General features: G+C 57.1%; 2 protein-coding genes across 12 annotated transcripts in view; both read left to right on the top strand.

The window, feature by feature from the left end:
• The window catches only part of GATAD2A (GATA zinc finger domain containing 2A), a 64,049-nt gene extending 58,912 nt beyond the window's left edge, over nt 1-5,137 (top strand). For all 11 annotated transcript variants that reach the window (XM_035569764.2, XM_035569776.2, XM_035569760.2 and 8 more), the window contains one exon: nt 747-5,137. In XM_035569764.2, the coding sequence (XP_035425657.1) occupies nt 747-877 (131 nt within the window). In that variant the 3' untranslated portion in view covers nt 878-5,137. The remainder of the gene's footprint in view (nt 1-746) is intronic.
• Nucleotides 5,138-9,767: 4,630 nt separating this feature from the next.
• On the top strand, nt 9,768-11,512 carry NDUFA13 (NADH:ubiquinone oxidoreductase subunit A13). The gene is made up of 5 exons (XM_035569819.2): nt 9,768-9,959; nt 10,040-10,118; nt 10,720-10,791; nt 10,892-10,961; nt 11,253-11,512. Exons 1-5 carry the CDS (start codon nt 9,866-9,868, stop codon nt 11,370-11,372), a joined length of 435 nt encoding a protein of 144 aa, XP_035425712.1. The 5' UTR covers nt 9,768-9,865; the 3' UTR covers nt 11,373-11,512.
• Nucleotides 11,513-13,646: the final 2,134 nt, after the last annotated feature.

The raw sequence follows: 13,646 nt of genomic DNA, 5'->3' as shown, positions 1-13,646 counted from the left end.
GGTTTGTGCTCCTCGAAAGAGGCAGTCAAGTGCTACCTAATAGAAAGTGCTGCTTTACAGGGTTGTAAATAGGCTAAATAAATGTAATATCAGACTGTTTATCATTGACTCTGTATGCACAGTCAGAACCACGCTGCAGGAGTTGAATTCAGTCGTTTAATTCTGACTGTGTTTATTACTCTTTGCTGAAAGCCACATACAATAAATGAATATTTCTGCTTTAGGTAAGGTTACAGTACATATTCCCAGCATTCCTAAGGTTTTGAACCAACTAAAGTTGTTGCTTTGAACAAATTGAGATGTTAAAGTCTAATTTAATCTTTTCTATATGTTAAGAATCTGACTTGAGAAGAGCCATTTGTTTTCTCATGTGATCATTAGGATCTCTAGGAAGGAAACTCCGTAGCAACTAGCTCTTTTGTGATCTACTTTCTTGCCCGATATTGAATGGATTTTTTTTTCTCTTGACATCTTAATTTATCACGCAAGCATAATTTCATTGCAGAGAGCCCTAGTCTGCTCAAGTCTTCATTTCTGGTACAAAATCTTGCTCCTGTTTGCTTAGATGATTTGGGAAATTTTCATTTTCTGAAGGTGTCTGACCTTCTGTGGCCAATAGTGACTCATGCTTACTTAGCTTATCTGTTTTCATGTGGGTGAAATGTGAGTAGTGCTTTTTTGTCACTGCTTTGTCTCCTGTTTTTGCCATACTGTGACACTCGTTCTTTTCTTTTGTATCTCCTCAGGTGGGGCTTTACCTTTTGTTAATCCTAGTTTAGCTGTGCACAAGTCGTCTTCAGCAGTAGATCGCCAGCGTGAATATCTCCTGGATATGATTCCCCCACGGTCCATCCCACAGTCCGCCACGTGGAAGTAATGCAGAGGAATACCCAAGAGGAAGACTTTCCTGTTTCTGCCATCCTTTTTATACCACATGACAGTGGAATCTGCTTTAATCCCAGCTGGATATGCCCCAGGCTTTATAGGATGCAAGAAGACCACTCCTCATCCCATCGAGTGCTGCTGTCCCTGCTAAGAGAAAATGACACCACGTGGGTGGGAAAGACTTGAGCTCATTTGGTTATCAGATTCTTGTGATTGACTGATGATGAAGGCTGTCAGGGAAGGGGAAGAATTCTTTTTTTTTTTGGCTTTATGTATTTAGTTTGGATTTTTTTGTCACCAGCACAAAAGGAGGACTAAATGACTCTCTGCCTTTGGTTTCTTTTATTAATAACTACCCATTCACCACGAACGCGGTGTTCGTTCGCCGTCAAGCATGGATGTCAGCTCAAGGAGAGAGGAATTTCAACCCGATCTTGCAGATGCATTTAGTGAGCCGAGTTCATGTTTGCTTTTCTTCCCTGCCCCTCCTCCAGCCAGGAAGGCAGTCTACAGATTATAATGTTTTAATGATGAGCTAATGATAAATAAGTGCAAACTCAAATTCCAGTTGAGTATGTTTTTTCTAAGGGACTGGCTACCACCAAAACTTGTCTGGTAGGTGGGAACCAGTGCAGGAGTCTCTCACTTTTGTTGGATTCTGTTTTGAATAGACTTTGAACTGTTGGTAGCCTAAAATCTAATTTACTGAATAGACAAACACCTTTGTTCAGTCTTTCTAATTCAGCGAAGAGCAGTTGGGCCTTTCATACGTTCCCAGAGACTTAAAAGCGAAACTGTTTTTTGATTATTTTCATTTTGGAGAGGTTTATCGTTTTGAGCAATTTTACTCAAAAAAAAAAAAAAAAAAACAGCTAGGAATTCCGGAAGCTGCACGCAATCAGAAGGGGCGAGCGGAGGGTGCGGAGGAGCGGGAGGCCGCGGTCAGGTAGCGGGCTCCATCCTCTGGTGGCCGTCGCTCCTGGTCGTGCTTGGTGGCCGGGCACGCGTGGGGCAGGACCGCCCGATCCCTCCCGAGTTCCGTTCTTCCAGGCGTACCAAGCATGCTCTTCTGTCCGTCACCGCAGTATTTCATTTTTGATAGAGCTTTAGGTAACCCTGCTTTAAGGACAGGTTTCTACGTGGTTTTAATACGTGTCGGGGATTCCACAGGTTTCAGCCCAAATCCATCAGGTCCAGTTGTTTCTCTTCTCGTCATCCTCTCTCCTTCTTCCCTGTGCTTCTCCCAAATTAAAGTTGAATTTAAGCGGCAGAAATACATGCCTTACTACTTATGTTGCATATCAGTACTAGAAGTAGTGCTGATGAGAATTATTTGCAAAATTATATATATATCTATATATCTATATATAAAAGAAAAGGGGGGAGGGGGTACTACTCAGTCTCTATGCTGAATCTATTTTCTTAGCAGTTGCCGTTAGATCGAACTAAACCGTTAACTGTGTAGGGTTGTCCCTCTTCGGATCTAACTATTGCATAGTGAAAACGAAAACTCATTCATTTTAGCCCCTGTTCTGTTGTGTGAATATCAATATTAGATACTTTGGAAACTGTTCGGTAGTCTAGAAGACCTAGTTTTTGCAAAATGGTATTTGTTGCTGTATAAAGCCCTAGAATTTCAATTTGACTTCTTTTTTTTGGTTTGTTTTACAAATGTATATTAAGAGCTAATTGGGGATGAGAGGAATTGTTTTGGGTTTTTAATTTTTCTTTTCATTCCAAGATATTTTGGACTGGGAGATGTGGAGAGAGAAATTGAGTGCATTTTATTTTTGCACTTTGAAATATTAACGAAATTGTTTCAGTTCCTTACGCGTGTGGAGTTTCCTTGTTTTTTTTCTCTCTTCTGACAAATGCCTGCATTATCTCATCACTGCTACAGATGTCCAGTACTGTTCAATGACCTGGGAAGAGTGCATTTGTTTAAAAAGAAAAAGCAAAACTTCTCAAAGTAAAATTCAAATGCCTTTTGGGGAAGGCTGGGTAATTTCTTAGTTTGTTTTTTTTTTTTTTTTTCCAGTGTTGGGGTGTAGCTTCAGCTGATGCTGGAAAAGGGGGAATGGAAAGAGGGGCGGAAGTATTAAAAGAGCCTGTTTTAAAAGGTATGTCAAAACCTGTTTGGATACTGCCAGTTCAGCGCAGCAGCTTGTAAATCTGAATTTCAGCACAATGGCTGAAAGAGGGGAGGCTGGAAGTCTTAAAATGATGAGAGAGACTTGGGATAAGGTACAGAACTGAAAACAAAAATGAGCCTGCACATACAGTCTTACAAACGTTGCTCCCTCAGCAGTGCTAGACCGCAATTAGCTTCCACATAACATACTACAAAGCCCCCCAGGTCCTATTTTATGCATCGGGGCAGAATTGTTTCAAAGGCTTTCAAAGTGAGCAGAAAACATTACCCAGATATTAGGCCATATGGATCCAGACCAGTTTTGACATCGTTTTTAATCTGTGGTTCTTGGAGTGTTGCAGGTAACGTAGAGTAAATATTTATTGCATATGTGTTTCTGCGAAGTTCTAGATGAGTACACCGGGAAGACTTGAGTGGTATTCATGTGTTAAATGCCAGAAGAGTTGCTTCTTCCTTTATAGTCAGAATTGCGTATTCAGTTGAGTAGTGTTTAACCGGGCTAGTTAAGGTATCATGCTAGGTTTAGGTAGTTGTTAAAACACTTGCTGCAGTCTTTCCAGATCTTCTCCTCTTCCCCATCTGTATGTTACCCTTCCTGAGGGGAAAAATAAAAAATAAAAAAAAAAAAGAAAAGGAAAGGAAAAAAAAAGTCAGGAAAGCTCAATTAGATTGAATATTCAAAATAATGGTGTTATGGCCTAAAGGTTGAATTGTTTGGGAATGGTGGAGGAGGGGAGTTGAGACACTTTAAAGAACAAACCCTTGGTTTCTTTGTACTGCTGTCACGTCTGGGATTCCTGCCACCCTAAGGGCTACTAGTTCCTCTGCAGAGCTGCCCACGCAGCGTGCGGGCTCTCGAAGAAAAGCCTCATCACCAGCCCGCTCCTGGAAAACACCATTTTACTTAAAGCTCCCTCAGAACAAGAGACCGACCGTGCTGCTCGACGGCCTGCGTGTACGGCGGCGGCATTCGGGCGGAACAGGCGGCAGCGCGCCCCGGCTCCTGCTTCCCCGACCCTCCACTGCTTCGCTGCAAACTGCTGCATGAGCTGGTTTGACATTGCTCAGATGCTGCTTGCTTCCCCCCTCTCCTGGGGAGAGGGTTAGAGCAGCGTTGGTTCTTGCAAGCCATATAACCTTTCTTTGAGACGTTGCAACTACAAGATTTTATAATACAGTAATAATGAGAAATGACTATTGTACTTAGATTTTAGCAACTTGTGAAATAAACCCCTGATTTTCATTTGAACCAGTGTTGCGATGTGGGAGCTGTGTGGTTTTTTAATTTTTATTTTTTTTTTATATAACCTAATTTATTATCTGTTGGATTTCTGAGCGCTGGCTAGGTGGCAGAGCTCCACTCAGAAACACGACGAGTGGCCTGGTTGATTTATTTTTGTAGTGCAGCCGACTCAGACAGCTTTTCCAGTTCGTGTAAAGGGGTGACTCTGCTAACTTTTGTACTTGGGATTCCTGTAAATGGCATTCCAGCTGTGATACCGAGGAAGATTTTGGTTAATCTTAAATTCCGGATAGGTGGTTGGTTTTTTTTTTCTATAGGTGTTTTTTATCATCATTTTAGGAACTGTTCATCTGAATTGTCAGACCTAATTATCACATTTTTTGCTTACTAAGAAGAAAAAAAAATTACCAAAGTACAGTTAAGAATTGAAAGTGGGGGACTTAGGCTGTAGATGTGAGCAGAACAGAGAAGGCTTAGGCAGGTCTTACCAGAAACCCTATTTGGCTCATTTGTCACTTTCTCCTTTTGTAAGGAGGGGGCACAGAAGGCATTTTTTTTTAATAATAAAATATATAAATATATAAATATATATATATATAATGCAAAAAGACCTCAAGGAACCGCAGTAGTGTTTGTCTGCTTAAGGCAGAGTTACGCTGTATATTGCATTTAGGGAAATAACTTGCATTGTGCTTTTTTTAAAAAAAGAAAAATAAGAAAGAAAAGAATTTATAATCATCTAACAAAGGAGTGTAACAGAGAAACGTTACGCCAGCGCAGGGTATGTTTTTGTCACTCGTATTTATTGTGACTCTAAATCTTTGATAATAAAATGAAAACTTAAAAAAAAAAAAAAATCCCACTAAAACCTGATAGTCAGTCTCAATGGAGGAAGAATCTGAACTCGATAACTGTACGTTGTATTGTGAGGGATTTTTAGTATTTGAATGACAATAAACAAATGGACAAACTCTCGTGTCCGCCTCTTCTTTCGGGGGGGTTGCTGGAGTGCGGGCACGCGCCTCGCTCCGTGCAGGTCGCTTCCAGGGGATGGTGCTGGGCAGGGAGGCAGGTGGCCGTAGGTCGTCATCGTGGCTCCTTTGGTCATCGTGCGATCACTTGCCCCAAAACGGATGAGGAGGACAATAGGAAAGGAAGGAAGGGGACAAGGAGGTGAAGCCGATGCTTGGAAACTAAAATCTGCGAGTGGATCCGTACCTTCTGTGCGATCGCTGCTCTGTGCCTGGCCCCCTGTTCCCCCACCTCGTACGTGACCCATGGCAGAGCCTGACCCCAAATGAGCGTGCAGAAGGTGCGGGAAATTCTCCTCTGGTGGTATGTCTGTGCCCTGCTGGAGAAGCAGACGGGAGCTGGAGAGCAGCGATGGTGGTTTGGTGCTTCCCAACTCCGAGACCTGCACACATCGCACGTTGCTCCTGCGCTGCCTGAACAGATCAACAAGCTTGTCTGAACACTCCACCATAACTCAGCCAACCTGTGGAAGACACCAGCGGATCCCTGCCCTCCTGGCGGCGAGCAGAGATTTAGATTGTGAATTTAACAGGATCATTGTCATCTGTCCCATCAGCGCATGCCGTGGTGTAAGGAGGAAGGTGCCGTTTGGCTGCGCCCTCGCGAGCCTTCCTGATGGAAATGCCTCAAATCACCACGGGACGAAAAGTGGCTTGGTTTGGGTGAAAGCAGGAACAGCTTTTGGCGCCGTAGAACCTGGTTTTGGAAGGGCAAGAGGCAATGTGATGGGAGCAGCGCCCAGGTCCCGCGGGATGCAGGCAGACCCCACGCGCCCATCGCAGGGAAGCCGGGCTGCACCGGGACAGCGCCAGGACACAGCTGCATCGCTACCAGCTGAGCCCTGGAGACATTTGCTGCTCATGTGGGGTGGGAGGTGGTGGTTTGGGTCCTTTACAGGCTCCTTCTGACCTTCCAGAACTGGAAAACCTCCAGCTCTCCAAAAATGCTGGTCCAGGAACCAGTTGAATTCAAGCTATTTCGTGTTCCTCTGAGCTGTTTAATTGCTGTGCTGCTGGAGGCTCATACCAAGTCTTTTTATGCAAAAGTGCTGAGGTGCAGGCTATTGGTGCCGGGCTATTTTGGTACCAGAAGCACGGAGCTGCTGGGGATTAAAGCCGAAGAAGTGGCACCAGCTGAGCCTGGCACGCTCGAGGGGGCGGCAGGAGCATGGTGCCATCAGCGAGAGCACTGCAGCGAGGTCCTGTGCCCCGGCTTGTTGTCTCATGTACATTTTGCCTCTGCTAATTTAGGCATTGCTGGCATCCAAGGTCCACTCCAATCCACCCTGAAAAACTCCAAAATCAGGATCCTCGTTAAGAAATGCTGCCCCCCAGCCCACCCCACCACCCTCCACCACTGCTTTTAGGGGCAGCATCCTGCCCATACCGCAGTGCCTGGCGTAAAATCCCCCAGGGAGGGTCGGCGCTGGCCTCCCGTCGGGCACAAAGAGCTGACACTGCTCGCTCCCATCCTACAACGGCTTGGCCCGGTCCCAAAAGCCCTGGCGCGATGCGGTGGCTGCGTAAGAGCGGGGCAGGATTGCATCAGCTGCCGCCACGCTCCCCGGGCCGGGGACGGCCACTGGTGCGCAGCTTCCTCCTGCTCTGGGATGCGGTGGCTGCTCTGTGTCTTCCTGCACTGCCCTCAGCCACAGGAAGGATGGTAAAAGCTGGAGCCAGAGCAGGTGAAGATGGGAAAACCTGGCACTTCAAATACAGTCCTTGCTTCTAAATACAGGCATTAAGCAAGGGAGCCCCTCTTGTCCATCACTGCAGCCACAATTAGTTTAGGGTGTACCAGCGAGAGAATGACAAATGCCCTCTAAAATACTAGTAAAATCTTAAAAGCCTGATTCTCCTGTCATTTACCCCTCTCCAGCACCTGGACGTGATGCAGAACAGCAGCATCAGTGCCTCTGGGGCCATCTGACACGGGGAAGGGGCGGGTGGCCGGCCCCTGGTGTGCCTTTTCCTTTTCCTCCTCCTTGCTCCCGGGCTCCTTTGGGAGTCTGAGCTGCTCCCTCCAGGCAAATCAGGTGGGAATGGTGAGCAATTGCTCGGCAAAGGCCTTAATAGGTGCTTGCCTTAATAATTATTTGAATGAGGAATTCCACTCCTAAGGATAAGGGTTGTTTGCGTAAAAAGGGAATTTGTCAGCCAAGACAAGCCATGCAATAATTACTTCTGAAAAACAAAATTTGTTGGCTTTTTGCAGTAATAAAGCCGTGCGGTGCATCCACCGCAGGGTGCTCTGCCTGGTGGCTGTCATCTGGCAGAAAAAATCTCAGCTCCTTGAGGTCTGGCGCTCGATTTGGAGCGAGCTGCGAACCTCCTGCTTGCCTAACTTCAGGTCTGCGACAGAAACGTGCGGACTGCTGCGAGCTGTGTTTGATCCGTGCTTCAGCGCAGCTGGATGGAGCAAAGGCAGCGAGGAGCAGCGGCCCCGGCTGTGCTTTTGGGGCACCCAACCCCAAACACGGCTCCCAGCACAGCTCTCAGCCTGGGTGCCACAGGAGCGAGGCCCCTGGGTGCTGTCACCTCTCACTGTCCTTGTTCTGCCGCCCCGAAGGCTGCCCCATCTATCAGCCCGGCTGATCCCGGAGCATCCTCAACGGGATGGTTGTGGGACCGCAGGGGGGTGGGCACTGGGGGGCTGGGAATGCTGCTCAAAATGCACTGGGGTTTCCTGTACATTGGGATGGGATGGGATGGGATGGGATGGGATGGGATGGGATGGGATGGGATGGGGCTTGGAGAGCTGGAGCCTGGTGCTGCTCCCTTGCAGCTGGGCTTGGAGACGCGGCTCATTGCAGCAGAAAGACATGCATGGGGTGCTTGGATGGGGAGGTAGCGCCCGTACAGGATGCACGCTCCTTTATCCCCTGAGCATCGGGAGCTCCCCTCTGCTTTCGGGCTGCAGGCAGGCGTGCTGGCGATGCTGGAGACCAGAACAGGCGGCTCCTGGGGCTGTCACGGTGCCATCGGTCCGGGGGTGGCATGGAGTCACCTCTGCAGGGACGTTGCCCAGGCGCTCTCGTCTCGATTCTTCAACAGCAACTGCAAGGAAATTGCCGAGCACCGGGGAAGCTGAGTGTGTTGGTCGCTGCTGCTCAAAGCCTGGTAGCCACAGGGGCTGCAGATCCCCCGGGATGACCCAGGACAGGGAGCACAAGGCTGTCCTGTACCCGGGGCGCACCCACGCACCCTCGCCCCTCCTGCATGGCCGCCACCTCTTGCACGCTCGCCTCGAGCTCGCCTTGCACGCCCCAGTGACCGCGGCCAAGCCTTCGCCTCCCCCACTTTTCCCAGCACTCCCAGTCCCTGCCCGCGGGCATCGCTTGGCTCCGGCGCCGCGCACCCCTGCCAAGCGCCGCCGGGGAGGGCGGCTCTGCCCACGCCGCCCGGCTCTGCCCCAGCCGCTGGCAGGGGGTGCGGGGGCTCTGGGGGCTCTGCCCGACGCTGCCTCGGCCCCGGGACACTGCAGCCTCCCCAGCAGCTCAGAGGCCTCTGCCTGGCGGCCTCGGCCAGGCCAGCTGCAAAGTTATTAAGTCCCCGCAGCCGCCGAGGGATTACAAGCGCGATTAGAGCTTAAGACAAGGGTGACCTCGATCTGGAACGCGGGGCGGCTGCAGAGCCGGGGGGGCGAACAAAGCTCTGATGGGAGCGGGGCGAAGCCCAGCGCCCTGGGACACCATGCACCAGCCCCGGCTGCCGCGGTGGCACGGGGGCGTTGGCACAGCCAAGGTCACGGATGCTCACCGGGGGCCTCCGGGCCACGAGAGCAGGATCTGGCCCCCCTGAAGCTGTCGGGGCTCAGGCTGGGGGTGCTGGGGGGGGGGTCGGAGCACAGCTGGGGCTGCCCACTGGGGATGCAGGCTGCACGCAGAGCTTTTTGGTGCACTCCGCCACTGCACGCTTGCTGGCAGGCGCATGTGTTTTAGCGCACGCTTGTCAGTGGGTGCACGCTTGCTGGTGCACGCTTGCCGGCGGTGCACACTTGCTGCTGGTGCACACTTGCCCATCGCTGGTGTATTTTTACCAGTGGCTGAATGCTTTTTGGTGCAGCTTGCCAGCGGGTGCACGCTTTCTGGGAGATGCACTCAGCCTGGCTCACGCTTGCTGGTGGGTGAATGCTTTTTGGTGCACGCCTGCTTGTGGGTGCACAATTCGGGTGCACAAGTTTGGTGCAAGCTTCCTCGTGGGTGCACGCTTGCGGTGCACGATTTTTGGTGCACGATTTTGGTGCAAGCTTGCTTGTGGGTGCACAAGTTGCGGTGCCCCCAGGGGATGCACACCTTGTAGCTGGGCGCCAGGCTGGGGCGTGCAGGGCGCTGGGGGCGCGCGCAGGATCCATCCCTGCCTGTGGGCCCCACTCGTTCCCTGCAGCGCCATCGCCCCTTTAAGGGCTCCGCGCGCGCGGGCGGGAGCGGGGCGGGGCGGGGCGGGGCGGGGCGGGGCGGGGCGGGGCGCGGCGCGGCGCTGCCCTCCCGGTGCTGCCGCCGCCGGTGACTTCCGGGCAGCGCGGCGGAAGTGACGCGAGGCGCGGCGGCCGGGATGGCGGCGCCGAAGGTGAAGCAGGACATGGCGCCGCCCGGCGGCTACGGGCCCGTGGACTACAAGCGGCACCTCCCGCGCCGCGGCCTCTCAGGTGGGCGCGGGCGGGACCGGGACCGGTGCTCCCGGTGCTCCCCGGTTCCCCCCCGGTGCCCGCTGACCGCCGCCCCGCAGGTTACAGCCTCTTCGCGCTCGGCGTCGGCAGCCTCCTGCTGGGCTACTACACCATCGTCAAGTGGAACCGGGAGCGCAGGTGGCGTGCGGCGACCCCCGGTGCTCCCCCGGTTCCTTCCCGGTGCCCCCCGGTCCCCCCCCTCGGTCCCCGCCCGGGGTTTCCCCGCTCCCTCCCCACGCTCCCGTTCGCCCTGCCCGGGGTTTTCTCCACCTCCTGCCGGTTCTCCCCGGTCGTCCCCCGTTCCCGGTGCTCCCCTCCCCGTTCCCCTCCCTGTTTCTCCCCCCGGTTCCCCCCGGTCCTCTCCCGGTGTTTCCCCGCTCCCTCCCTGCACTCCCGTTCTCCATACCTTGGGGCTCCCACCCCCGGTTCCCCCATTCCTGCCCGGTTCTCTTGGTCCCCCTCCCCGGTTCCCCCCCCCCGGTTCAACCCCCTCGGTTCTCCTCCCCCCCGGTTCTCCCCACGTTCCCGGTTCCCCCCCCTTGGTTCCCCCCCTCCCGGTTCTCTTCCCGGTTTCCCCCCGGTCCTCTCCCAGTGTTTCCCCGCTCCCTCCCCATGCTCCCTTCCTCCTTGCCTGGGCCTCCCACCCCCGGTTCCGCCCCCCGTTCTGCCCCCGCCCCCCCCCCCCCCCGGTGCCCCCCCGGTTCCCCGAGCCCCCCCCGATCCCGAGCCCCCCCCGCAGGCGGCTGCTGATCGAGGACCTGGAGGCGCGGATCGCGCTGATGCCGCTGCTGCAGGCCGAGGCCGACCGCAGGTAGGGCAGCACCGGGGGGGGGTCCCGGGAGGGGTTGAGGGGTGTGGGGGTTGGCTCCGGTGTGGCCCCCCCCCGGGCACGGCCGTCGCCTCTCTTGCAGGACCCTCCGTATGCTGCGGCAGAACCTGGACGAGGAGGCCAAAATCATGAAGGACGTTCCCGGCTGGAAGGTTCGGCACCGGTGGGGACGGGGGGGGGGGGGGACGGGGGGGGGCAGCGCTGGGGCTGTGCCCCGGGGTGGGGGGGTCCTGGGGTCCCCTTGGGATGGGCACAGCAGTGACATAAATTTGGGGGGGGGGGGGGGGGCACCGGTTTTCCCCAAGGTGGCTGCTTGTGGGGCTTGGGTGCGGGCTCTGCCTCCATGCTCTGTCCCCCCCGGTGTCCCCCCATGTCCCCGCGCCCCCCCCCCCCCCCCCCGGTGTCCCCCCGCGCCCCCCCTCCCGCGCTCTCTCCCCTCCCAGGTCGGGGAATCCGTGTTCCACACCGACCGCTGGGTGCCGCCGACGCTGGACGAGCTGTACTACCTGCGCTCCCCCGCCGAGATGGAAGCCGAGATGTTTGGGCTGCAGTGCTACGTCTGAGCCCCCCCCCCACAAACACCCCCCCCCACCACCACCACCACCACCTGGGGGGGTCCTCTGTGCCCCCCGGGGGTCCTCTCTGCCCCCCGGGGGTCCCCGTGCTCAAACACCCCGCATTAAACCCGTGTGGATAGGCGGCCGTTCCTGCGTCACCATCAATTCTTTACCCCCCCCCCCGCCCCCCCATCGGAAATCTCACCCCGTTTATGGGGTGCTCGTTCCTCGTGCTGCCCCACAGCACCCACAGGGGCCGGTGCGGGGCGGTGTCGGGGCGCTGGCGCCCATCTCCCATCCTGGGGGCGCTGAGCGGTGCTGGGAGCAGGGCAAGGGGCTGCAGCCCCCCCCCCCCGAAGCGTGCTGGGGGTGGGGGCGGGTACCAGCAGCGGGGGCTCAGAGCCCCCGTCCCCAAGGCCCGCGCGTCGGGGACTTGTCCTCGGTGTCATGGTTGGGGTTTGGGAGTGGGGTGGCCCTGGGGGTCCTGAGCTTGTCGCCCTTTGTGCTCGCCGGTGCAGCATCCGCAGGGAGAACGGGGTTAAACCCCCCGCTTTTGGGTTTTTGCTGCTTCCCATCACTTGATAGAGGGAAAGGGGGGGGTGTTGCGGGGGATTTGGGGTGTCCCCATCACCGCCACTGCCTGCAGACCTCGGGGGGGGGGGGGGGGGGGCGGTCCTGCTGCCCCCCCCCCCCCCCTCCCCCAAGCACCGCCCGCGGGGGCTCGGGGGCTGCTCCCGGTGGAGGGGGGTGGGGGGGGAGCCCGGGTGGGGCGGGGGCAACCGGAGCCGCCTCCCTCGGGCGGCACCGCGCAGCTCCGGGGGGGCCGCGCCGCTGCCACCGCTCCCGCAGGGCTCCGCCGGTGCCCCCGGTCCCGGTATGAGCTCCACGCCCGGCCCCTCCCGGGAGCCCCCCCGGTATCTCAGGTGAGTCCCAGCCGGTCCTGCGGTGCCCCCCCCCCCCCCCCACCGCCACCGGCCGGTCCCGGAGAGGTTTTGGGGGGGGGGGAGTGGGGGGGGGGGTTACGGGAGTGCAGCCGGGCCGGTGCCCATCACCGTGCCGCCGGACCCTGCCCGGTGGTGCTGAGCCCCCAACCCCACCGGGACGCGCTGCGGGGCGGCCGCAGCCCCCGGTGTGCCCCCACCGGGCGGGGAGCAGCCCCCGGAGCTACCGGGACCCCCCCCCCACCCCAACCCCCCTGGGGCTGGTCCCAGGGGATGCGAGCGGGGCCCCGGGTGGGCTCCGGTGCTCTGCCCCCCCCCCCCCCCCCCAGCTCAGGGATGCTGAAGGTGGCGGTGTGGGGGGTCGCCCCCCCCCCCCCCGCTCCCCCCGGCTGCTCCGAGACCCCCCCCCACCCCCCCGGGAATCCTCCGGTCCCCTCCGGTGCTCCCGAGCCTCTCCGGGTGGGGACGCGGCACTTCGGGCCCCCCCCGCGTGTCCTCCCCCCGGGGGCACCCAGGGGTGATGCCGGCCCGGCCCCGACACCCCCCCCCCCCCCCCCCCCCAGCCCCTCCGAGCCGCGGGGGCCGGTACCCAAACGCCGCGGTTGCCAAAGCAACTGCATCCCGGGTCGCCATGGCTGCGGCACGGAGGGCTCCGGCAGCCGCAGCCCCGAAACGGGGGGACCCCGGGGGGGGGGGGGGCGGGCGAACGGGGACCCCCCGCTGGGACGGAGGCTGGGGTACGGGGTGGGGATGCGGATTCGGGGCGCAGAGCCCCGGGGTGAAGCCGCTGCCCCGCAGGGTTCCAGGGGGAGCGGGCAGGGAGGTGACACCGGGGGGATGCTCTCGTCCATCCTCTCCCTCCTGCTCCCCCCCCCGCCAAAGCTTTGTCCTCCCCCCAGTTCTTGGAGGCTGGGTTAAACTGGGCCGGACTGGGTTTTGCTGGGTGTCTGAGCAGGGGCTCAGAGCCGCGTTTGCACCCCCAGGACGTCCCTGTGGGGATCCTACGGGTCCCATAGGGAAGGCAAAGTGCAGAGCTGGGGGGGGGGGGGGGGCGCAGCTCCCAGCTGGGCGCTGCTCCAGGGACACGGCAGCCCAGTGATGTCCCCCCCGCCCCGGGGACGATGCAAGGACACCGGGACCGAGCCTGGGCCGGGGCCCAGGTTTCTCTGCCAGCAGCAATTACGGGCAATGTTCCCCCCCCTGGATCCCGAGCGGGGATTTTGGTCGGAATCGCGCCTTTTGTTCGGGGAGCGACAACACAGCTGCGGTGGGGCCAGCCCCCAGCTGCTGCTGCCAACGCGGGGGGGGGGGGGGGTTTACCCCGGGGCTGGATCTGTCC

The sequence above is a fragment of the Cygnus atratus genome, chromosome 26 (assembly GCF_013377495.2).
Source record: "Cygnus atratus isolate AKBS03 ecotype Queensland, Australia chromosome 26, CAtr_DNAZoo_HiC_assembly, whole genome shotgun sequence".
In the NCBI taxonomy this organism is placed as follows: domain Eukaryota; kingdom Metazoa; phylum Chordata; class Aves; order Anseriformes; family Anatidae; genus Cygnus; species Cygnus atratus.
Note: the sequence above shows the minus strand (reverse complement) of the source record. Positions and strands in the feature narration are given on the sequence as shown.